Source organism: Rhodamnia argentea, chromosome 8 (genome assembly GCF_020921035.1).
Source record: "Rhodamnia argentea isolate NSW1041297 chromosome 8, ASM2092103v1, whole genome shotgun sequence".
Classification (NCBI taxonomy): Eukaryota; Viridiplantae; Streptophyta; class Magnoliopsida; order Myrtales; family Myrtaceae; genus Rhodamnia; species Rhodamnia argentea.
The window spans coordinates 11155261-11179512 of record NC_063157.1 but is presented as its reverse complement, the minus strand read 5'-3'; the positions used below and the strand labels follow the sequence as shown (position 1 = coordinate 11179512).

The following is a 24252-nucleotide window of genomic DNA, read 5'->3' as shown; positions in this document are numbered from 1 at the left end:
TAAGCCGGTTGCGACTCAGCATAATTGTGAACGACGTCCAGAATCTATTTCGAGATCTCAGAGACTCTGCAATATTAGGAAAATGGGCCACGTTTTTGGCTTCAGATAGTATATTTTTTTTATATATCAGCCCTAGGAAAAGAAGCTCTGTTTAAGTCTAAATGTTTAGTTGGTTCATACCAAACTCCATTGAATTTTAGACTTTACATCCAGGAGAAGCTTTTCTAAAAGCAGGGGAAAAGCAAAAGCTTGAGGCAGAGGCCTTGACCCCAGCACTTTAGTTTGTTTCTTTTCTTTTTATTTCTGTACAAAAGCTCTAGGGTCAGAATCAAGGTTCCTGGTTTTGGTCCATTATCTTTCACTTTTTCTTTTTCAAGGACTTCCTCTTTCTTAACTTTACCATGATGCCTGCCACTATTTGACCCCCCATGTTTCATCATTCTTGCCCCTTCACTCCCATTTTTAAATCCTTGCAAGTTGTAATGATGCTGTAAACATGAGTAGAACCCCATGAATTGGAAATGGAAACCTGTACAGGACTTATGATGCACCCTAGGTGAAATGGGACAGTTTCGACATTGAATTTCGTCGGTTGTCTTCATGTACTGTCTATCCTTTTGTTAGCAACTCCTGCTGGTTCTTCTTTTCCAAATGGTAAAAACTAAAGGTGCCTAGGGACAGCAATCAAGATCTATTCCGCCAATATGACCAAGAAAGAAGAAACCTTGCGCGCTCTAGGGAAAGGGAGCGGCTCAATGACTGATACAAGGGATGGAAGTTTTGTATACACGGGGAACTTGTTTCCCTGGGATGATTATATAGATGATATCCGAGTAAGCCGACAAAGCTGTTGTGGCATCGAGCGTTTGCCATGCCATGGCGTGGCAGGTGGGCCTATGTTGTCTGTTCACCTTTACGATCCCGCGTGAAGCAGCGCTAATCAAGCTCCGTGGAGCTTGATTCCAGGAAGTGTGTGTTTCCACCTATCAAACCTATTCCTAGTTCGTCCTGTGGATAATGTAGACAGACATTCTCTTTCCATGGGCATGGACATCCCATACTAATGCCTGGACACGTTAGAAATACCACACTTAGAAATGGAACTGTGGCATTCACCTGATAAACTCTTGACACACTGTAACTAGGCAGCAACACTGAGCCACCTCCTCTCTCTCTCTCTCTCTCTCTCTCTCTCTCTCTCTGTGTTCTATGTGGTTGGTTTAGACAAGACGACGAAAGCCACGGACATGGCTGCCAACAAGTTTGCAACCATGTTGCACAGGAACACCCACAGAATCATAGCTATTCTGGTATATGCTGCCCTCGAATGGGTTCTCATCTCAATGCTTCTGCTGAACTCTCTGTTCGGCTATCTCATCTCAAAGTTTGCCCACTTCTTCGGCCTTAAGCCCCCGTGCCCATGGTGCTGCAGAATCGACCGCGTATTGAAGCACAGCAAGAAAGCAGATTACTCTTTTGTTGACGAGATGTGTGAGACCCATGCTGCTGAGATTTCCAAGTTGAGTTTCTGTTCAAATCATCATAAGTTGGCTGAATCACAAGGTATGTGCAACAACTGCTTCGCCTCTAGGCCGGTTCCAGACACATCAAACGGCATGACGAGGACAGCATTTGTCTCTATGGTAAGGGAGGATACATGCCAGAATGGAGATGACATTTTAAGCTGCTCATGCTGCAAAGAGAACTTAACGGGTAAATGGCACCCTTCTTGTTTGCTATGGAAGCCTTCTTGGAGCACTTCGGATGTTATCCAGAAAGGAGACCTCTTAATCGAAGAAATGGTTGATGAGAATGCAGGATCCAAATGTGAACAGCTGAAGAAACCTGATGGACTGCAAAATCAGAGGGAAAGTTTGCGTGAGATAGAAGATCACAATGACGAAGCCGAAGGCGTATCGGAGGATCATCAGGTACTTTCTGATGTTGATAGTTTTAGTTTTCGAGAAGCATCCGAGGAAGATTATTCAAAGTCCTTGTCGAGCATACTGTGGAATGAAAAGGAAGACGGTAATGAGGACATTAAGGAAGCTACTTCAGAGGTTACAGAGAAGTACTCCTACGGCGTGAGCAATAGGAGTCCAACTTCCAAAGGAAAGAGTACAATATCTTGTCGTGACGAAGATGATTTACTCAATGCCATTGATCTGCAACACAAGGACTGTGATGCTTGTGATTGGCATCGGGTGATCCCTGTGGATCTGATAGATTATTCCACCAATGAAAACACGAAGTTCCACGCCTTGGTAGAGGAACATCTGCGCAAGTGCGATCATCAGCACGATGCAGCCTTCACTTCGAATTTGGTTTTCGAGACCGAAATTGGTCTCTTAGGAGAATCATTCATAGTGGATGACGAAATAAAGAAGTCGGCCTATGCCGAGATGAAGGAATTGGGAATTTACATGGTTGATGTTGAGAGCGCTTCAATTCTCCCATCTGAAGAGGGGAAATTAGAAAACGAAGACGCTTCAGTTCCTCGAGCAGCTCAAACATTGGAAGCTGATGATAGCAAGGTTGAAGCAGACGGGATGGAGGAATTAAATGAACCAACAGGTACTGGTATAGTAGGCTCTTGCAGCATCTTACTTCGTGTAGTGTTGCATTTATTCTGAACTTATCCTATACTGGCCCAAAGACAACTAATCCTTACCTTCCATAAAAATAACTTTTTTTGCGCCAGGTGCAATATTGAAGGATGAAATGGGTTGCATGGAAATAGCAGCAGATCTCACTGCCAGGAGTGCAAAACTTCCCACTTCTGATCAGTCACACCCTCAAAAACTACTTACTTCATTACAACTCTCGAAAGAAAATCTCTCTCTCGTTAAGGGACAGAATGCCGACATCACTGACTCCTTAAATGAGTTTGAACCTCAGGACGGACATGGTAAGCGTCACATTTCCTTCTAGTGCAAGAACTGAGTACTTAAACGGTAAGTGTATAGAGTTGATCAGTAAGCAGATTGTCATGTAGGTACGTTCCCTCCAGGCCCGGCAGATGCAGGAAAGAGTTATGTGCAAGAGACCATGTTGACCGCCGAGAGTCAAGCAAATCCAATCAATTTCCAACCAACGGAGATTGAAGCTGAGGAAGAAAAGTTTCCTGAAACACCAACCTCGGTGGAAAGTCTACATTGTTTACATAAGAAATTACTGCTGTCCGAGAAAAGAGAATCTTCTATAGAAGAGTCGTTGGACGGAAGTGTGCTCAGTGAGATGGAAGTTGGTGATGGGGTGATATCCATCGAAAGGCTCAAGGTGGCTCTAAAAGCAGAGCGAAAAGCTCTGAGTGCATTATATGCTGAACTAGAGGAGGAGAGGAGTGCCTCTGCAGTGGCCACCAACCAGACCATGGCTATGATCACGAGGCTTCAAGAGGAGAAGGCGGCAATGCAAATGGAAGCACTGCAATACCAGAGGATGATGGAAGAACAGTCCGAGTACGACCAGGAAGCCTTGCAGCTTCTAAACGAGCTCATGATCAAGAGAGAAAGAGAGAAGGAAGAACTTGAGAAAGAGTTGGTCATGTACCGTCAGAAAGTTTCGGATTATGAAGCCATGGAGAGGATGAGAGCAATGAGAAGCACCCGCCCTGAAAATTGGAGTAGTAAGAGCTCATCCGACTTCGGCAATAATGCAGAAGACAGTGACAATCTATACATTGATCTGAACCATGAGTTGAGAGGCAATGATGCTGGCCTCCTCTGTGGCCACCAAGGAACTAATTCCCCCAACAATGCTCCGACCGATGAAGTTTCAAATTTGGAGGAGATGGCGCTAGATTGTGTGAAGCACATGACTTCTCTTGACGACTCCTTGGCAGAATTCGAGGAAGAGAGACTGTCCATTCTCGATCAACTGAAGGAACTGGAGGAGAAGCTACTCATAATGAGTAGTAACGAAGAGTTCATGGATGACAAGAACTTGAATGAGCAATTCTCAATCTATGACGAGAATGACTCTGACGAGCGTCACAATTTTACTTGCCCAGAACACAATGGGGTTTTGGACACACTTCCGAAAGAACCGAATGAAAACTACCATCCTGAAAAGGAGACAATGTGCTTGATGGCGAAAAGACTGCTTCCTCTTTTGGATGCCAAAGAAACTGAAATTGAAGATGGTATGGTTGTTCAGGATCCAAGTGAAAACATCTCCAAGTTTGAGGAGGACGGGAAGAAATTAGCCATCGAGGAGGAGGTCGACCACGTCTATGAGAGGCTACAAGCCCTCGAAGCAGATAGAGAATTCCTAAAGCATTGTATGAACTCCATTCAGAAGGGCGACAAGGGGATGAATCTTCTCCAAGAAATACTGCAACACCTCCGCGACTTGAAGGGCGTTGAGCTCCGTTCGAGGAATACGGATGAGGGCAACTAAGGTGACGATTTGCTCAATCAATCTCCTGAACACGTGTGCTTGCTCTTATTTATCTTTGTTCTCATCTGTTTCGCTTTGCTGAATTGCGAAGCAGGAAATTTTGTCAACCGAATCTGTTCATATGTTTCATCCTCAGGTCATGACATGTTATTTCATAGATCTTGGTTGAATTGAGTGGTTCAAGAAAAACGAGGTCGCTCCAAATATTAGAGTAGAACTACTTGGCCGTGTTCTTCTACATTGTAACATTAGGAAAAAGTATGTCCGAATGTATCTTTCTGCAGAGTACATCAATCTAAATCGATATGTATGACTGATCGATCATTCTTTGAGAAACTGAGTGCTGCAATCATAAGGTATGATCCGATTTTCTCTCTCTTTTTCCAACGTCGACTGAAAAAATGAGATGTAGACCTAGTCATTGCAGCATGTAGTTGCATCTTCTGACTGCACCTTTCCCAATCACTGTGGTTAGCATCTGCCCATAATCGAAACATGTAAGTCTGATAGGAAGGACATTTTTTAAGCAGAATCAACAAGAGATGGACGGAGTGAGCGGCAAGCATGTCAAAGGGCCTCGATGACAGCATTTTCATCCTTGAAATTGCAAGGCACTTTTCCTCGCATTCGTGCAACCTGCTAAATCAATCCTAACCAATTTCCTTAGTCAAACGCGATGCAATCAGACAGACAACAAAATCAGATACCAGTTGAAGATGTTCTCTCATTGCCTAATCATCTCCAGTGACATGACTAACCAAGCAGTATAAACTAGGCGCATCAAATAAGGGTTGCTCTCATCGCTTGCTGGTAAGCAACTACAGATGGATAGGGCCAACTCCTAGTCGAATAGATTCGTTTTTTTTTTTTTTCAAATCGGACATGGTTGATTCCGGTATGCACACTCTTCCTTCCAATGGCTAACAAAGTAACGGTCCGACGATGACCAGCATTAGGTTTGATATCAAAAGGACATTCAAGAAAAACTTGAATGTCTTGCACCAGCTACTTCAAATGGCTCTCTCTCTCTCTCTCTCTAGGATAGTGGCCAACTATCACTCGGAAGGTGAAGCATAAAATCAAAGTTTTGTCCCAAGTGAAGCCGCTTAATTGTGGGGGAACCTAATCAATTCCACACCGTGCAGAATTCTCAGTTTCTTGTTGTAGTATGGAAAACTCAGGCAAGTTCAAAGGTGATATAGTGACCAACTATTGACTCGAGTCAGTCTCCGGTGAAGAGTCCAGACATGATGCAATCCTTGACCGAACCCAACCGAACGGTTCCTTTTTTTTTTTTTTTTTTCGTCCAGCCAAAATCGTTTCTTTGGTAGACTAGACGTTTCATCACGAGCTACCCTATCGAGATACCCGATTCAACGAAAGGGACCATAGACGGTTGGACTAAGCTAGAATCGAAAGCCCGGAATGATTTCTGATTGACCTGCTCCGGTCCCTCTAAGATCCCATGAAATAGCGGAGAGCGGAATCTCAACCCCATTCGGACTGACCAAGAGCAATCGCAGCTGAGCCAACCCTACCCATCTCCCCCCGAACATCGAAGGAGTGCTTATTCGGAATAACTAAATTCGACTCCACGTAAGACTGCCGGTATCCAAATGGTCTAAAGTAAACACATCGCATGAGAACGTCGGCGATCCACATGAACATGATCCGAGGGAAACGCCTGTTGGTGGGTGGGGGACCATTTGACACTGAGCGACAAGTGATGCCTTAAAAAAAAAAAAAATTCCTCTTTTTTATAAATATTTATACACAGGAGATAACCTTTGTATTTACGTATTCAAATATTACTTTTTTTATTTTATTTTCTGCCCGAACCTTTGTATTATATATAAATGCCACACACACAGTCCAAGCTCGTCTGTAATGCCCCTGCCACGTCATCGATCTGGCCGACCCCTCCATGGCAGATCACACGCCCTTGGATCAAAGTCGCCATCGCCATCCTATCCGTCCATGTCTCCAGCAGAAATTAAAACAGAAATTCATAATTTAATGCCCTTAAAAGCAATCCACTTCCCTCGTCTCTCCTTTTTTTTAATCTTTTCGTCTTTTCTTTTTTGGGTCTTTCCTTTTCTTTTGCTTTTTTTTTTTTTTTGGTTTTTTTGCTCAAGTCTAATTCTACTGTTCTTGAGGAACCACCTCTGCGGGTTGCTTGTAGCTGCTCGGTGGGGACTGCCTTAGGACTGTCGTAGCTCCAGAGTCTCTCTTTCTCTTTCTGTCTGAGAGTGAGTGTGTGTGTGTGTCTCTCTCTCTCGGTCTCTGCAACTTTAATGGCTGCTGCAGAGTTTAATAAGCCTCCACCACTCCCTTCTTATCCTGAGGTAAACATCACCCTCTCTCTCTCTCTCTATCTCTCTCTCTCTCTCTAGCCTCCTGTAGAAATTAGCAGAAAGGCAGAAATTTTCTTGCAAAGACCATGTCTTTTGGGGTTTGTATAATGGAATCAAAGATGGGTAGTTGAAGTATGGCTTCGTTGCTGTCATTTCAGGGTGGTCTGGGGGTTTTGGGTATTTTCCTGTGATGGGTCTGGGAAATGCTCGAGCCGAAAATTTTTCTTTATTTTTTTTGGATTTTGACGTCTCGTTCAAGATGGCATTTTTGCTTGGCGTAGTATCTGTTTCACGATCGTTTGCTTCGATTTAACTTCACAAATTCTTGATATACTGGCAAATGAATTTTTTTTTTCTCTTTTGGGTTTGGGTGAATGTCGCAATCTGGATCCGAATTGGGGCGTGCTTACTAAATCGAGCTAAGGTTCGTCCACATTTCGGGGTAAAAAAATGAAAATCTAGTGGAATTCACTGGGTTGATCACTTGATCCAACCCTAAACCTTTGCCCCTCCAAGATTGAGGTCCTGCTAATTAATTTTTATTTCCACCCTGACTCTTTCCTTTCTTGGTAAATGAAAAATGCAGTAATGGTTCAGATCCTAGAGAAATTTTTTTCCTGTTTCTCTGAATCCTTGTCATGGAGATGAAGATCAAGATTTTTACACTCTCAGTTTGCTTTCTCTGTCTAATGATACCCTTTGATTCTTCTTTGTTTTTCCTTTTCTTTGAGATGTGTCATGACAGATGATTATGGTAGCACTGGACGCATTGAAGGAGCCGAATGGGTCCAACAAGACATCAATCTCGAAGTACTTAGAATCCAAGTACGGAGACTTACCAGCAGGTCACTCCCAACTCCTGTCGCACCACCTCAACCGTATGAAAGAGAGCGGGGAGCTCGTCTTCTGGAAGAACAACTACACGATACCCGACCCCAACGCGCCGCCCCGCCGTGGCCGCGGCCGGCCGCCGAAGCCCAAGGAGCCGTTACCCTTGCCCACCAAAGCCGCCCCGCCGGGGCCGGCGAGGCCTCGGGGCCGCCCTCCAAAGGACCCGAGCATGCCAAAGCCAGTGAAGCCCAAGGTCTCCACGGGCAGCGGGAGGCCGAGGGGGCGGCCGAGGAAGATGGCGAAGCCGACTGGAGGGTTGGGTGGATTGACGGAGGCGGCAACGGCGTCTGCTGTGGGGACCGGGAGGCCGAGAGGCAGGCCCCCGAAGGTGAAAGCGCCGATGACTGAAGTGAGTGTAGAAAATTAGGATATGAGAGGGTTTGCTCTGTGGGGTTCTCAAGTCTGTTCAGGTCTCTCTCTAGCGTTGGGCTTGGCATTAGGCGGTCGGTCAACTAATTTGTTTGTGTAACTCTAATGTGCAATGTCGATGTGGTAAATGGCTTAGTAGCATAGCAGTAACGACAATTCGGGTCGGGGAGTCTATTTCCACGGTCGATTCTAAACTCGTAAGTTCTCTGGTGTCATCGTAGGATTGTTCGCTCTCTGTTTTGCCCGTCTAGTGGGGTTGTTCTTGTTCAATTATGTTTCTGGGTGTTCCATGAAACGACTGGTTTGTGGGATTGCAATTGCATGCAGTTCATTTGACCTGGATCGGTTGTGAAGGAAAGTTGGCCCGCCGAGTCGAGCCAAACTGTTTGATGATTGATGACAAAGTGATTGTGAAAGAGCAGACAAACCTCGTTGGTACCAGTACCACTGATCTCTCTGCTCAACAGAGATCAACGTTGTCCGTACGAGGAGCTGTTCTTGTTTGGAGCGGCGAGGTGTTGTCTTGTCGCTCAGGATTTTGGGCCCACCTCGTTGTGTTGGATATGTAGTACGAGAGCATTTGGGGCCGGCATTGCTCGGTCGTGAAGTCAGCATTGAGCAGCAATCTCTAGGAGAGGCAGAGTACGACGCGAGCGCGTGTTGATCTGATCTTAGAACGATTAGACAGTCTTGAGTTGCAAGCAAAAGCTCTGCTTCATTTCGAGATATCGGCAAAAGGCTAACCAGCATTTTCTTATCGTGGGTCCGGAATCACAAGGCTCATTCGAATGGCTTCGTATTAACCTAATTATATTAGTGGATTGCCCATGATTTATGGGTTGTGATGCACTGGGTTCATAGAACTGGAAAACAAACGAAAATCCAGAAATCAAGGTTCATCATCAAAGCATGGTGGCAGGAGGTAGGCATACGCTTGTTCTTCAAGAATAAATCAGTGACCGCGTCTAAGCAAAAGGATCGGCAGCTGATTACCAAATCACACATCATCATTAGCGATGAGGATACCCTGGGATCTCCATCTGTGGTTACAATTTGTGTTCTAGCGTTGTGTTCTTAGATTTGGCGTCCCCAATACTATAACCATATGAAGAAAATAAAAACATGTCGAGCAAGCTCAAATCGGAAACCCGCGAGAGCGATCTTTTTAGCAAGTGTGAGACGGCAGAGCATATGACAAAAACATGTTGAGCGGGCACAAATCTGGCATGTGTGCTGTTGTGAACGCCATCGAAACCGGTGACATAGTGCTTATTCATTAAAATTGGTAGATCTAGGACTATATCGGGAAAGAAAAGCTCCCAGATCCATGATCAGGAAAGCAAAGCACCTTGACCTAGAACTAGACCGGAGTAGAGCAATAAAAAAGAGAAAATAAGAGAAACAAAAAAATAAAAAAGAAACCAAAGAGGGAGGAGAGGAAGAGAGATCTAGGGCCTATTTAGTTCAATATTTGCAAAGGACTTTGGGGCTCTAAAGTCCCTTGGCTAAATACAAATAGCATTTGGTTTGTTTTTTTGATCAATTTTGAGAAAATGTAATTGCATTTTTAAAAGCCCCTAAAGGCCTTTAGCCTAAAGTAGCTCTGAAGGTATTTTGAAAAGTTGCATTTCCGGAATACAACTAATTTTTTTTTTCTTTTAACTTTGTCACCTCCACCTCTCGCCATATGTCGTCTACTGCCGATCGCCGCCCGCCTACCACTGCTGTCGCCGCAGCCACCCGCCGTCCGCTATCGTCAATCGACCGCCTTCACCATAGCCCCCCTTCGCTCGCCATTGCTCGTCGACCGCCACTTGCCGCTCATAGCCGCCGCTCGATGACCGTCGCCCCCCGTTGCTCGTCATCACCCGTCGACCTCTACATGCCGCTCACCACCGACTACGTTCAACTATCGCCCATCGACCACCACCCGCCGCCCACCGCCGCTCATTGATTGTTGCCTACTGTCGCCCGTTGACCGACACCCGCCACTCACCATCGTCGCTCGACGATCGCCGCCCCTATTGCCCGTTGGATCGCTAACCGCCGCTCACTGCCGCCCATCGACCGTCGGCAATTGGCCGTTGCAAGTAGTTCAAAAGTTTTTTTTTAAATAGTAAAAATTCTTTTTTTTTCAAAAACTAAAAATACTTTACAAGGTGTATTTTTCACCAAACGAAATTTACGTCAAAGTTACTTTCCAATGTATTTGTAAAATACACATTACCAAATACTACTTGCATTTTGGAAATCCCCTTTAGCCCAAATATATTTGCATTTTCTAAAAAATATTTTTCCAAAATTGAACAAAACAAGCCCTAGGTCAAATCCCTCCCCTCCAGAAGTCGAAGAGGCGAAAAAAAGGCTGAAACTCTGAGAGGCGAAAGAGAGGGATAGAGAGAGGTCAGACTGAATCAGCAACATGGTTGAGTATTCCTCACCAAGAATCAAATGATACAACGTCAGTGTCATCTTCCGAGATTCGTTGGCTAGTGCTGAACATGACCCGACAAGATACCATAGACGATGGTGGGATCTGCAAGTCGCGAGTCATGGTGGAAAGAACCACAAAACTAATCGCTCGAATCTTCCACCATTTCAGAATGTCTGATTTTGTCTTTGCCAACTCTTCAATACATGAGAAGGGAGTATGATTCCATGTGAGATGAAGACGAAGACTAATTAATGAAAAGGCCATGGAGGTGTTTTCCTTCATGTGAACCTCGGACCCAAGGTAGTGGATGCCAAAAAAAAGTGGTGGAATGTGCTGATGACAATTGAGGGATTTAGCAATACTACTGGTTCGTTTAAAAAGGGCTCACCCTCCTTGTTCGTCGATTGAACCGACATCACGCATGGAAATGGGGAAAATTATCAAAAAAGTCCTAAACCTATTACAATTGTGCTAATTCAATCCTAAACTTTTTTTTTGGACGATCTAGTCCTAAAGCCTTTTGCAATTGTGCCAATTCGGTTCTTCCAGTAAATTTTGGCCTGCTAGCTCTGAGGTGGACATCGGCATGCCGGTTAACTAATATTTTATTTTATTTTATTTATTTTTTTTTTTTCTTATTTTATTCTTTTTTCTTCCCTTCCCCTCCCCTTCTTCGACTTCAACTTCCCTGCTCTTCTGCTTCTACACCAGTTCACCGAAGAAGAGGAATCAAACTAGTAGGCCACCCACCACGCCACCATCTACAACCACAACCTGTCATCTCTGCCTTCACCTCGCCCCCGCACCTCAGCCCCCACCGTGGTTCTACATGTCGAGGGCTACCGTGCCGATCCACATCATGCATGGTTGCGTGTTCGCCGGACCTCGGTGAGGCTCTCGTCGGCCTCGCCATGGCCGGGCGAGGCTTGATCTCGCCCGCCCGCCCGCCCGTAGCAAGGCTCCACCTCTCTAGATCCGGGCTAGCGATGTCGGCCTTTGCCCGGCCATGGCGAGGCTTGCCCTCGCCCGGCCCGACCTAGCGACGCCGGCAAGAGCCTCGGCGATCGTCCTTTGGCCGGCGACCGACTGGAGGTAAAATGGGGAAGGGGAAGGAGGAGGTTGAACGGGGAAGGGGAAGGGGAAGGGGAAGACGAAGGGGAGGGAAGGAAAACAAAAAATGAAAAAAAAAATGGAAAAAGGAAAAAATTCATGAAAATTCACAAAAATTATTAGATATTGGGTCGCCAAATGGCCAACGTCTACGTCGTCGCTGACCAGCTAAAATTCGCCATATGAACTGAATTGACACAATTGCAAAAGTTTAAGACTAAATCGGTAGATAAAAAAAGTTTAGAATTAAATTGGCATAATTAAAATAGATTTAAGACTTTTTTGATAATTTTTTCCATAAAAATTGGAAGGCCTCAATTGCTTGAGGAATTATTGCTTGCGTTCAAAGCATCCGTCGCGTCACAAAAAGCTAACAAAAAGTCCCCAAAGACTTTAATAATCATCCAATCTTGTCGTGTCAATGGCAAGAAACCGCCTTTTTCGCTTGAATGTTGAGTAGAGCATTGACACAACTACGAACTATCTCCTCCTCCAATATCTTATACGTCGAATTCTACCCCTTTCTTATGTCCAAAGTATGGGGGTGTGGTTCGTACTCTCCTTCGACAGAAAAACAAGACCAGCCCTACTACAAACGGGGCTTTTTTCGCTTGTCTTCCATGCGTCGTACGCAAGAACTCCAACTCTAGGTCCTACCACAGAGGGGGTGTGGAGATGAAGCTTTTTTTGGTCCAATTGGCTGGATTTCCTTTTTTTTTCTTTTTTGTCAAAAGATAGTGGATTTTATTATTTATACTTTATAAAAAAAAAGAATTAACTCAAAATAGAAAAGAAATAAAGATAAATACCACAGTATAAATAAATTATTCCGGAGTGTACAATCTATTTTTTTTTTAAAACAATCTTCATCTCTTATATAATTTCCATAACTTCTAATTTCCGCGTCTCAAACAAAAGGTTGAGGTCAGATTGTTGAGACTTTACATTACCAAAGAATTGAAAAACATGCTTGCATAAAAAATGTCTAATTAGAGAACCTATGACGACGTACTAAAACTGTACTTTTCGTCGAGTGAGCAAGGAAGGAAAGAAATTTTTATTGTTAGATGTAACATACGAAATTTTACTAATGTGCCCATTTGGACATAAGAAATACGAAAAAGAGAAAACCCTAGAGCCGGCTTTTCATTAATATTGTCATAGTAGCCGTTGCGTAGATTGAAAAATTTTCCTATGGAACCATGAATATCAATTAAGTGGAACATAACTATGTACAATGAAACAAATTGGTTATTGTGTTGCACTTTTTATGATTAGTTGCTTTTAATGTCATTAAAAGAAAATTGTACGCCATTTAAGTCCACATTCTTATAATAATTCCATCTAGTTGAACTTTTTTTTTTGGGGGTCAGACATCTAATTGAATTAAGTTGCTCCTTAAAAGTTAACAATCATACACGGTTTGCCTAAACTACAACAAGATCTTAGTGGCATTCGCGGAATGCAGGTACACTCGCTTTTAGAATGCCAAATGTCGGCAATGGAAGCAAAATATAAGTTTATTTTGATGCGCTAAAGCTAATTTTCTATCACTAGCATAATAATATATAAAAATGATAAATATACCGAAAATCCTAAAACTTAAAAACAAAATGCAATTAAGTTCTAACTTTGAAGATATCAAATTTGTGCAATTAATTCCTTCCGGTATTTCATCCAATTTGGCTTACAGAAAACATTAACGAGATTTTTTTAAAATATTTTTTCTCTATCCTTCATGGTGCCGACGTGGCAAAAACGACGTCGTTTTGGACCAAAACTAAATTTTTAATAAAAAGAAAGCTTTAAAAAACACAGAAAAAGAAAATGGTTAATATCATTAAAACTTCAAACCGGTACAATTGTGATAAATTTATCATAAATTATTTGACTATGAAAAATCTTGAACCTGGGATACCGTGACAAATTTATCCAAATTATTTTTTTACCTACGACAAATATACCCCAAATTATTTTATTGACCACCAAAAATCTAAACTGGTACATCCGTGATAAATTTACCCCCAAACTAATTTTTTGACCATAAAAAACTCTAAACCGGTGCACTTGCAACAAATTTATCTTCTGTTAGTTTTTGTTAAATTGAGTTAATATCATGAATAATCCAAAACTAATACACATGTGGCAAACAAAGGCTAAAAACCCTAAATGAGTACACATCCGTCAAGTGCCACGTGTCATTTAACTCAACAATTTGATTGTAAAATTTAACGGAAGCTAACATAAGGTAAATTTGTTGTAAATATACAAATTTAGGGTAAATTTATCACAGATATACCAGTTTAGGGTTCTTGATTATTGATAAAATAGTTTGGGGAAAATTTATCATAAATGTACAAATTTAGTTTTTTTGTGGTAAAAAAAAAAGTTGGGATAAATTGTTATAGCATATCGATTTGGGGTTTTTCGTGATATTAATTAAAAAAAAAGTGAAGTTCAAAAAATACTAAAAAAAGAAGAGGAAGAAGAAGTAAAACGCAAGGGAGGGTGGGGGATAGGGGTGAGCAAATCGGACTGCCCGGACCGGGACCACAGCAGACGGACCAAGACCGGTGGTCCGGTTCTCGGTTCTAGAGGGAGCGGTCCGGTTCCCGGTTCTAGGGTCCTCTAGGACCGGACCGCCCGGACCGGACCGATTGAATTTTTTTTAATTTTTTTTATTTTAAGTTCGGTGCTCTCTTTCTTCTCCACATGCAAATGACCAAGAAAGCTAAACCAAGTGTCCAAGAATGAGCAATGGCCAGATGGTTCGGTTGGAACGTGCCCATTACGATCTCCGTGTCCCGGGTGCCATCCATGGACCTCTGGTTGATGTTGGCTGATCCAACGATTATGTACACGTCGTCAACTGAAGTGGGACATGAATCAGCGCTCCGCCAAAAAATCCATCACAATCCGAGCAAAGGTCATCGTTCACTCACCTAGCATCATCTTCGCATGGACTTAAATCATGAACCTTCTTGCTTCCTGGGCTCTGAGATAGTCACTACCTGGCTCTGGTTTCTCTTCAGGCACTAGCTCACTTCTCCTCCTTGCTTCCCTGTTTCCAAGGCAAAAGAAGGCCAAGTAATCTATAGGATTGACATCAACCCTCTTCTTCTGGAGGGCATTGGCAATGTCTATGTACATCATCTCCATTGTCCTCCTCTGCCAATCTAGGATCGCCTTCACTGAGTCGCTCTTCGGTATGCCCTCGGGCCACATCGAGATCACGATGTACATGGCAAACCTCTTCACGATAGGGGTCGCGTTGTAGTCGTCTAGATAGTCGGCCAAGCTCGTGTGCTCCATGTCAAGAATGGTGCATATTTTTTTTTTTTGGCATGTATCCGGTCCAATGGAACCGCTCGGGAGCCGTACCGGACCGGTGGTCCGGTTCCCGGTTCTAAATAATTGAGAACCGAGACCACCGGTCCGGTTCTCGGCTCTTGAGGGGAACCGGACCAGACCGGGAACCGATCACCCCTAATGGGGGAAGCCGAGGAGAGGCTTGAGTTTTGTTTTTGTTTTTGTTTTTTTAAAGTTTGTTTATTTTTTACATAATTTGAATATTATTTATATTAAACATCATATTTGCACCGAAACAACATCATTTTAACATTATATTTCATGTTTTAGTCATGTCATCGCCAAGTAGGATAGAAAAAATAATAAAAAAAGCCAGATCAACATTTTTCATTAGTTAAGTTGGACGGAGTTAACGGAAAGACTTAATTGCACAAATATGACAAGTTTTACGAGTTTATTATATTTTTGAAAGTTTTAAGATTTAATTGCATTTTTGTGATAATTATTGTAGTCAGCGAGGCCCAACCGTCTTTGGACAAGGTCGACCTCGCCAAGATTTGCGAGGTCAAGGCCTCGCTAGCCATCGGTGAGGGTCACCGGCCATTGGCTGAGGCTTGGTGGGCGACCATCCCCCATCCTCGTTGGCCATTGCTAGTGATGGTGGGGCGCGAAGGTGAGGGTTGTGCAAACTCTTGCCGCTATGCAAAGCCGCTCTTGTTTTATTTTATTTAATATTTTCCGCTTATTTTTATATTTAATTTAACTTTTTAAAATAAACTAATCAATTTTGTAAAAAGTCAGTCAACGTGGAGTAAATTTTCGAAAAAACAATTGCCACGTGCACTTATTAAAAAAATTGTCCCGTGGATTGACTTTTTTTTTTTAAATTTCACGTAATATTAAAAATTTAATAAAAGATGCCACGTGGACTGTTTGGCGAGAATCTCTTGTCGTTTGCACTTAAGTGATCATTTTTTTTTCGATTTGACACTTAAATGAGCCGGCGAAAAATTTTGTCATCAAAATAAGCGTTGTACACAAACTTCGACACTTCAATACAGGTGTCCTTCCGCCCAAATTTATAGGTATGAATCTCGATAAAAGATTTAATACGAGAAAAAAGATAGATTTTTCTAAAAAACGCTCACTCTTATCGATTGAATTAATTAATCAATAGAAATGTCTCACATAACTATAGCAATTTACGTCTCTATAGTTTCGTAAATGATGAAATGGTTTTTGTTTATCGAATTTTGTAAGCGATATAAAAAATTATATGTAGAAAAATATTTTTTTATCCATTTTCCTCGAAACAAAACGGACCCTAAGGTTAAAACCAGGCAATCCAATCGGACCGATATTTACTTTTGCTATTTGTGGATCCGAACGGGGGAGATTTCCCTTTGTCGATATTGAAAATCAAGCGTGATGATAGCTCTATAATGCGAGTCCTTCGAAGAAAAGAACAATCCGAAAACGCTATGTATATAATTTCTATTTCCGTGATAGAAAAAAAAAAGAAAATGTAACAGTACGGAAATTAATCTGATCAATTATGGTGAAGCTTCGCTAAAACGCGTCGGTGGCTAAAACGCGTCGTCGTCGAACGTGAAAGGGGAGCCACTATAAAACGCAGTTTCGAAGCCCCGGAGGTGAAACGCAGTTTCGAAGCCGCCATAGCTCCTCTACCCCCCGTGCCCCACTCTTCTGATTCCTTCCGCAGAGCAGAAGAAACCCTAAGTCTCCGACGACTCGACTGCCAATCTTCTCTAGATTTCACCTGCCGTTCCGCAATGGATCCTCGAATCTCCTAATTCGATCTCGCTTCATCGGTTCCCTCGTGGTTCTTCTCCGCTCTTCGCTCTCTCCCTGTCTCTGGAGAGAGCTCTTCGATCGCTGCCGGTTGTAGCCCGATCGGTTTTCAGGTAATTTTGGTGGTTTCGGTTGGTTCTAGGGTTTCGCGCGTCCGGATGCACGCCTTGGGTTTTTTTTTTTGGCCGTTCTAGATGTTCAGTGTTGATGACGATGAGAGGAGATGCGGGGACTTGTGGTGGATTTCGCAGCTAGCTTGTTGTTTTCGAGAGTGTTTATTCGATCTGAATGCTCTGTTGAACATATGTTAGGTTTCCTTTAGGGCTTGGCTTGCAAGTTCGGTTCAATGCTTTAACGGAAAGGTTGTGTGTCTGAATCCGGGAAAAAAGTTATGAAGCGTTGATCTAACCGCCGAGATGCTGAAGCGGACTGATTTTCTGAGGGTACTATGGTTGAACGTGTGCAATGTGGGGGACTGCTTTTGATTTCACTTGCCGCTAATTGTGGATTGGAGGCTTTGCTTTCCTTTGTGATGCTCAATAAGTGAAAAGAGGAGGAAAAAACAAAAGATGATAGATTTCTATAGCTGTATGTTGTGATTTCAGCAGTCTTGAATCATCCAATCATTGTGCACAAAAATCTTTTTAACTGTCATCTTGGTTGTCTTGAAGTTTGTGGTGGTTGGGACTGTCCACGGGCTTACCCTGCACAACTCGAGTTTTCCTATGCATGCTTTTGACTCTCTCTCTTAGGCAACTGTATGAATTTGAGCTACTAGGGTTTCTCGATTTTGGGACTGGTTCACGTATTTAACATGTTGAGGTCTTAATTGATTTATTCTTTCTGGTTTTCCTTTGCAGGCCTTGATAGCTGGTTTTCCTTCGAAGGTTGACACTACTATTTACATGGCTACTTCAGTTGACATGTCGCTTGATGATATCATTAAGAGCAGGAGAAACAGTGACAGAACTAGAGGACGAGGTAGAGCTCGTCGTGGCCGTGGAGCTGGGCCAGCTGGCAGGTCATTTATTGGTGGAAGAATGATAGCTGCAGGTCGGAGTGGTCCTCTCGGCATCAATGCTCGGCCTTCTTCTTTCACCATTGCCAAGGCAAGCTTGGATCTGTGGATGTTTAACTGAGATTCTGATAGGCTCATATAATTTCAAATATAAGAGGATCTACTCGTGCTATAGAAAATGAATAATGAGATCTCTTGTTTTGCAATAGAAATGAAACTCAGGAGGATCCCTGAATGTATTATACGTGGAGCAGCCAAATTTGGTAGACCATTAATGTGCTCTTCCGACCTGTTGCTTTCGACTAGTGTGTTATTGATGACACTAGTAGTGGGATATTGAGGTTTATGTTTTGCGGAATGTGCGGCGAAACTCTTGCAGAAGTCTTGGTTCCACACTACATAGCGCTTTCACCAACTTTTCTAAGGGAGCTTTATCATGTATTCTTGGAATGGAGCTCTACTTAGTAGGGATGGCATCACTTATCTGGCGGCCCAAGTTGTCAATACAAATATATAGACCAATTTTTGTGTAGAATTGATTTACTCTTTGATGAACGGTTGTTTAAAGGGGGAGTTATGGATTTTCTCGCTATGTGTGCAACATCTCGGTGCAAGATTCGGTTTTCTTCCAGTTTATGGGCTTATGCGAAGGAGGTTCCTTCCCTTAACTTCAGAAATGGAGCACCTGTGGCATAGTGCCAATCCATATCATGTGGTCCACTTCCATCATGCCCTACATCAATCTGTTGGCTTCATTTGCCACTTTTGATTGCTGGTTGTTTAAGCATTGTCTAATGGTTTCTCCTCCACTAAGAGTTAGTTTTATTTTTGTGGAATTTCTCTCATAATGAACTTGAAGAAGGTGAATTATGTTTGGTCATTGGCTGATGCATTCCTTTGCTCCATTTCGCTTCCTTTTTCACTTGCATTCATCAGTCTACACGCCGGACGAGGAATTTCCCATGGCAGACTGCTTTGTTTGAAGATAGCATTAGAGCTGCTGGTATACAAGGAGTAGAGATTGGAACAAAATTATATGTTTCCAACTTGGACTATGGAGTTACAAATGAGGATATAAGGGTATACATCGCAGCCATGCAATTTTGTCTTATGCTTCGGTATCGGTTCTAGATAATCTCTTAATACTGGCCATGGACCTCAGGAACTGTTCTCTGAAATTGGAGATGTGAAGCGATATGCAGTGCACTATGATAAAAATGGTCGCCCCAGTGTAAGTACCTCTTTGATGTCTTATGCTCTATTTTTCACTAAATGATTCTTGATTTGAAGCCTTGAGCTGTGTGTTGCTTTAGTTTGCTGTTCGTTTGTTTTTATTAATTGAAGCCATTCATGGGACTTGATTGAAATGTGACTCCCGTTCTTTATGAAGCTTGAAGAAGATCTCACTTTAATCGGAGAACAAATTTTCTTTTGGTTGATAGTAAGATGGTATTATCTTGTTATGTGTATTACGTGTGGGAGTGTATTATCTCCAACATATTAGAACCTTCTCTTTTCTCTTTAATGTGGGTATTTATTTGTTCATTGATTCATCCCTGATGGGATGAACCTCAGAGAAGATAAAACACATTTTATTGGCATTTAACTTGACTTTGTTTTACACTTGATTCATGCATTAAAGTTCACGTATTTGAGGTGATATCACTTTCTTGGATAATTTGATGGTCCTCAGAGAAGATTTGTCAGACTTCATTGATATGTTAAATTTACATTTTCTACACCTTGATTTTTACTTTTTACAGCTTGTGTCATTACCCAAGGTTGTGAAGTTCTGTTGGAACACATTACTAAGGTCTGTTTTTAAGTAACAAATATGGCTTTGCTTGCTTAAATTTGGTCATCCCAAATGTTATTTATTCAAAAAAGTTTTGTTTGAGGGCCAATGTTCAGTACAAAATTATAATAAAGATTGTTGCTAAATGTTGAAGAATAAAGTAGGAGTTCTACATAGTCGCACATGCACATAATGATTTAGTGAATTTAGCTAAATGTTGAAGAATAAAGTAGGAGTTCTACATAGTCACACATGCACAAAATGATTTAGTGAATTTAGCAAGGGATAAGAAAAACTTATCTGATAGGTAAGCTGTTTCAATGTGTTGGTTGAATGCAAGTCTGATGTTGTCTTGTGTATTTCACCTTAATGCATGAAGGTTCTAATTTAGCAATTGGCCTTATCTGATGGGTAAGCTGTTTCAATGTGTTGGTTTGACGTGAATCTGGTGTTGTCTTGTGTAATTTACCTTAATGCATGAAGGTTCTAATTTTGCAATTTCTTCTCTTCGGTTTTTGTAGACTTACACCTTTCAACACTGTCTTGTTGCTTCCTATAAGGGACAATGAATGGGCCTTGTGGTCCATGTCTGCGCCAACCTTACCAAAACCCTAAATGTCTTTGATCCAGTTCTTACCTTCCCTCTCCCCTTGCTTTCCTATTAAGAAAAGATAACTTCTTGCTGCTTCTTAACTCTGATGCTCATTTTACTGATGGATTTGTTCTTGCCAACAAATGTTTTGATTTTGTTAAATTTGTTAATGTGAATCAGGGGTCAGCTGAGGTAGTTTACACCAGAAGAAGTGATGCATTTGCAGCTCTTAAGCGGTACAACAATGTTCTTCTAGATGGGAAACCTATGAAGATTGAAATTGTGGGTGCTAATGCTGACATTCCTGTTTCTGCTCGTGTTAATGTTACTGGAGTTAATGGGAGGAGGAAGAGAACAGTTGTTATGAGGTAAGTGATCTATTCTTCTCTCGTCTTTGTCCAATTTTGGTATTGTATGACTTTTTATTGACCTCATACAAGTATCTTGGCTGTCAACTTAAAATGCTCATCAATTTAGGGCTTGTCTGGATAGGCTGTTACTTTTTTCTTTTTATTTAATTCAAATCCTGTGGCGAATGTACTTTGACTGATTCTTAGCTTGTAACCCCTCAACAATTTTGATACATATGACATTTAGTTGATTATATTCTTTTCAATTCAGATAAATTTTAGATTTTGGCGCAAAAAGTTTCTTTTTGCTTTTAGTGAAGAATAACCAACCATGCCCTTAATGTGGAACGATTTCGTTAGCAAGTGCCCTCGGGCTTTCTTTTGACATGAAAGGAATAACAGTCTCTCTCCTGTTGTGTATTCAATGCATTGGAAATTGAAACTTTTCTTTATCACTTTTCCGCTTTATACATACACATATACGCATAGGCACACACGCATGCTCCTTTACTCTCGATTAGCTAGGTGGATGGTTTTTTGTAAAGATTCTTTAGTCTAGTCACTGTATGGGAGAATTTCTCCTTTCTATTTCCCCCTTTTTTGAGGTGATAATTTTTTTTTTCCTTTTTTGCTTTTATTGAAGCATAAACAACCATGCCCTTAATGTGAAAGAATTTTGTTAGAAAGTGCCCTCAGGCACTCTTTTGACACCAAAGTAATAACTCTTGCTCTCGTGTTATGTGTAATCAATGCATTGGAAATTGAAACTTTTTCTCTATCAAATATGGTTTATGAGTGCCTAGGGGATCTCGTTTACAAGGCCCAATTCGAAATTTTCAGTTTGCTGTGTATTTACTTTTCTGCTTTATGTATAATATATGCCCCTCTACGTTCGGTTAGCTAGCTGGACAGTTGTTCATGAAGATTCTTTGGTCTAGTCACTGAATGGGAGAGTTTCTCCCTTCTGCTTTCCCCTTGTTGAGGTAATAAAAAAAATTATATCTGGGACGGAATGCTTGGCCACCCCCTGCTACAAGCTGTGTGAGTCTGTAAATATAGCTCTATCATATCAAACTGGCATACCTCCTCACTGGCCAAAAGAAAAATCAAGACAGCATCTATCACAAAGTTTTCTTAAAAGAGAACTTGTTAACGTGTCTTTATGAATGTAGAATCAACCGAACAGCTATAAGCGCAATGATGGAACTTCCCTTTTCTTGCACATTAAGCGTGATACACGAGCATTCAAAGTAAGTTTCATCAACAAGATAGGCAAAGTATTTTCCTTTAGGGTCTTTCACAGCCCAGTGAAGTTCCATCTGCCAATCATTTGTCTCCATTGTTGTCAGCTCATCCTCGCAAACCAATAACAAAGTTATGTTTGGAGATAACTTTACCAACTTAGGACCATTGGACCTATTTTGAATAGGATCCTAAGTGCGCTGTTAATACTAAGATCACTGCAAGATCTTTTAAGAGCCCTCTGTACTGTCTCCAGCTAAGTAATCAGGCTGCAAAATACCATATAAAGCTGTATGAATCTTGAATCATATCATCTGATCCTGCCTTCGGCCATCTCCAAGCATTATCTGCCATCATGGAATAACCTTGCGTGGTATAAGGATTATGAGCATTTGCTTCTTGCTGAGTCTGCCAGCATGTAATTCTCATTTCCACTCTTTAATTGGAGACAATCAGGATAACTGGTTTCCCCTTGCGTCCTTGGGTCTTGTACTTTTTGACCATCATATCATCTTTGATTCAATTGTAAAATTTGGTCGCGATGCTTCCATTTTATAGATAGAGATGATGTGGAATTCCTTCACTGCTTTGAAATTGTTGAATTGTATATTGTCTTTGTTGCTGTTCACTTGTGGGTGGACGACTCATGCATGGAGTGATGCAGGCCAGTGATGGGTGGTGCTAGAGGTCCTCCTCCTGTAAATCGAGGGACTGGGTAAGTTTTCCATTCTTTCCTCGTTAATGAGCTTTATTGCGAGATGCTTATGTTGTGGCATCAAGCAGATGATGTTTATTGTCAGGTGTTTTGTTGTGCTTCTCTTTTGAGGGTGATATAAGAGACTAGTCATATATATAGCATACTACTTGGAGATTGCACTTCAAGTAAAACTTGAGGTGTCTTGACTAGATTCAGGATATAAGTTCAGGCGATAGCTGAGGAAACTCAGAAGTTAAACAAGAATCTCAATGGAACCTGCTGGCTGCCGTGTTCTACGCGTTCGAATTAATTATGGGGGATTGAATAGCCATCTCATGCAACCTTTAGTTTTGTTGCAACTCGCTCATTCAAATAATATGTTGCACTTGGTGAACTTGTGCAGCAGAGGCCGTCGCGGAGGTTTTGGGAACATTCGCGGCCGTGGCCGTGGCCGTGGCCGAGGCCGTGGCCGTGGTCGTGGCCGTGGAAATGGAAATGGAAACAGACCACCTGTTGAGAAATCTGCTGATCAGCTTGACAAAGAGTTGGACAATTATCATTCAGAAGCCATGAACACTTCTTGAGCTGAGCTTCTTGGCAAACTGATGCATCAGAGCTGTAGTTACCGTTTTTCAGTTTTAGTTGTAAAATGTAGTCTCTAGTTTTCTGGAAGGAACAGTAGTCGTGAATGTGTTCAGGCTGGATTTACGTGGTGTGCTTGAAATCAGTCTTTGTTCATATGTAAGATTGGATTTGTGATTTGGATCTTTTGAAATTTAGTCTTTGGTTGCAATCATTTGGCATGTTCTCACAATGTGCTTGTTATCTAAATGTCGGATGTCGGGATATGGTGATAGCATTGTCGTATGATTGGATGTTCTTACAATGTTAGGACTTGTAATGTCGCTTCATTATATAGTTTCTCTGACCTGCCCAGCGCAAAATGTGCTGTACCATTAACGGGGCAGAATGTCCGATGTCGGGATATGGTGATAGCGTTGTCGTATGATTGGATGTTCTTATAATGTTAGGACTGGTATTATAGGCTTCATTATATAGTTTCTCTGACCTGCCCAGCGAAAAATCTGCTGGACCTTTAACGGGGCAGATAAACTCACTGTCCATGGGTTGAGAAAAACAGGGCAGTGGAACTATTCGCCTGTCCACGGGAGTAGTGGCGGGGACAAACAATGCTGCCCTGGGTCGTGGTGCTGATAGGAAGGCATTTCCAGTTATTGCTAGCCTGAGGTGGAAAACACAACGTCGGCTCCCGTTCTGCCCATTGCTGCCGTATGTTTTGTCTCGTTTTTCCACGACTTTTGAGAATGTCATGACTATTGGTCGTGATCACAAGAGAAAATATGCACGGCTCGTGCTAACTTAGGATGTACGTGTTTGTGGCCGTGACATTGCTGTCCATTGCACGGTTCAATTTGTTTCTCTCTCTCTCTTCCCCCTACCCCGGTTGTGATGGGTGTTCCGACTAAAATCACTTGGTCAATTCATTTCTTCATCCCACGTTTTAGGGGCTCTTTGTAAGTTTTGGTTTGTCGATCACTGATCAATTCTTCACTGTTTATTGTAATGGTGGCTTATGCAATCGTTTAAGTGTCCTGCAAAATTTGGAATGCGCGGCTAATCTGCCTTTGCTCGGTTTCGAGAGGCTCCATCTGCAAATCTCCTTGTGCGCTCTGATGACAACCGAGTGCGTACATTAACCTCTTCTATTGCCACGGAACAGTTGAAAAAGTTTTCCTGGTCTTCTGGTGCTTGGTTTTATGTACATTCAACTGCAGTTCTCCATAGCAGCCGTCTTTGAAGTTCTTTCTTTCTGCTATTCAGATGGAGTCTCGATATAATTGGAACTTAATGTTCTCT

The 24252-nt window shown here is 42.1% G+C and overlaps 3 protein-coding genes and 1 pseudogene across 13 annotated transcripts; 3 read left to right on the top strand and 1 right to left on the bottom strand.

The window, feature by feature from the left end:
* The first annotated feature begins 1156 nt into the window (after positions 1-1156).
* Positions 1157-8310, top strand: LOC115745337 (HMG-Y-related protein A-like). Of its 2 annotated transcripts, none has more exons than XM_030680834.2 (3): positions 1157-1199; positions 6644-6746; positions 7501-8310. In XM_030680834.2, the coding sequence occupies exons 2-3, from the start codon at positions 6696-6698 to the stop codon at positions 8011-8013; spliced, it is 564 nt and encodes a 187-aa protein (XP_030536694.1). In that variant the 5' UTR covers positions 1157-1199; positions 6644-6695; the 3' UTR covers positions 8014-8310. The 2 variants fall into 2 exon arrangements, with proteins under 2 accessions (XP_030536694.1, XP_048140478.1); XM_048284521.1 differs by having other exon boundaries at positions 1177-1195.
* Positions 1208-5522, top strand: LOC115745331 (myosin-binding protein 3). Of its 6 annotated transcripts, none has more exons than XM_048284501.1 (4): positions 1208-2580; positions 2702-2908; positions 2984-4402; positions 4932-5522. In XM_048284501.1, exons 1-3 carry the CDS (start codon positions 1248-1250, stop codon positions 4399-4401), a joined length of 2958 nt encoding a protein of 985 aa, XP_048140458.1. In that variant the 5' UTR covers positions 1208-1247; the 3' UTR covers position 4402; positions 4932-5522. The 6 variants fall into 6 exon arrangements, with proteins under 6 accessions (XP_048140458.1, XP_030536681.1, XP_030536682.1 ...); XM_030680821.2 differs by lacking the exon at positions 4932-5522 and having other exon boundaries at positions 1208-2574; positions 2702-2797; positions 2828-2908; positions 2984-4760; XM_030680822.2 differs by lacking the exon at positions 4932-5522 and having other exon boundaries at positions 2702-2797; positions 2828-2908; positions 2996-4760.
* A 313-nt stretch (positions 8311-8623) lies between the features above and the next one.
* On the bottom strand, positions 8624-14871 carry LOC115745376 (annotated as a pseudogene).
* A 1643-nt stretch (positions 14872-16514) lies between these two features.
* On the top strand, positions 16515-23220 carry LOC115745330 (THO complex subunit 4D-like). Of its 5 annotated transcripts, none has more exons than XM_048284515.1 (8): positions 16515-16793; positions 17541-17789; positions 18635-18778; positions 18861-18929; positions 20266-20453; positions 22342-22392; positions 22781-22828; positions 22871-23220. In XM_048284515.1, exons 2-8 carry the CDS (start codon positions 17586-17588, stop codon positions 22956-22958), a joined length of 792 nt encoding a protein of 263 aa, XP_048140472.1. In that variant the 5' UTR covers positions 16515-16793; positions 17541-17585; the 3' UTR covers positions 22959-23220. The 5 variants fall into 5 exon arrangements, with proteins under 5 accessions (XP_048140472.1, XP_048140471.1, XP_030536676.1 ...); XM_048284514.1 differs by having other exon boundaries at positions 22778-22828; XM_030680816.2 differs by having other exon boundaries at positions 22781-23220.
* The last annotated feature ends 1032 nt before the right edge of the window (positions 23221-24252 follow it).

Bases quoted from the DNA above. Each gene is read 5' to 3' on its own strand.
- LOC115745331 (XM_048284501.1), top strand. From the start codon at position 1,248: ATGGCTGCCAACAAGTTTGCAACCATGTTGCACAGGAACACCCACAGA. The intron at 2,581-2,701 runs GTATAGTAGGCT...TTTTTGCGCCAG, and splicing joins AAATGAACCAACAGGTACTG to GTGCAATATTGAAGGATGAA. The intron at 2,909-2,983 runs GTAAGCGTCACA...ATCAGTAAGCAG, and splicing joins TGAACCTCAGGACGGACATG to ATTGTCATGTAGGTACGTTC.
- LOC115745337 (XM_030680834.2), top strand. From the start codon at position 6,696: ATGGCTGCTGCAGAGTTTAATAAGCCTCCACCACTCCCTTCTTATCCT. The intron at 6,747-7,500 runs GTAAACATCACC...GTGTCATGACAG, and splicing joins CACTCCCTTCTTATCCTGAG to ATGATTATGGTAGCACTGGA.
- LOC115745330 (XM_030680814.2), top strand. From the start codon at position 17,586: ATGGCTACTTCAGTTGACATGTCGCTTGATGATATCATTAAGAGCAGG. The intron at 17,790-18,634 runs GCAAGCTTGGAT...TGCATTCATCAG, and splicing joins CTTCTTTCACCATTGCCAAG to TCTACACGCCGGACGAGGAA. The intron at 20,454-22,341 runs GTAAGTGATCTA...GGAGTGATGCAG, and splicing joins AAGAGAACAGTTGTTATGAG to GCCAGTGATGGGTGGTGCTA.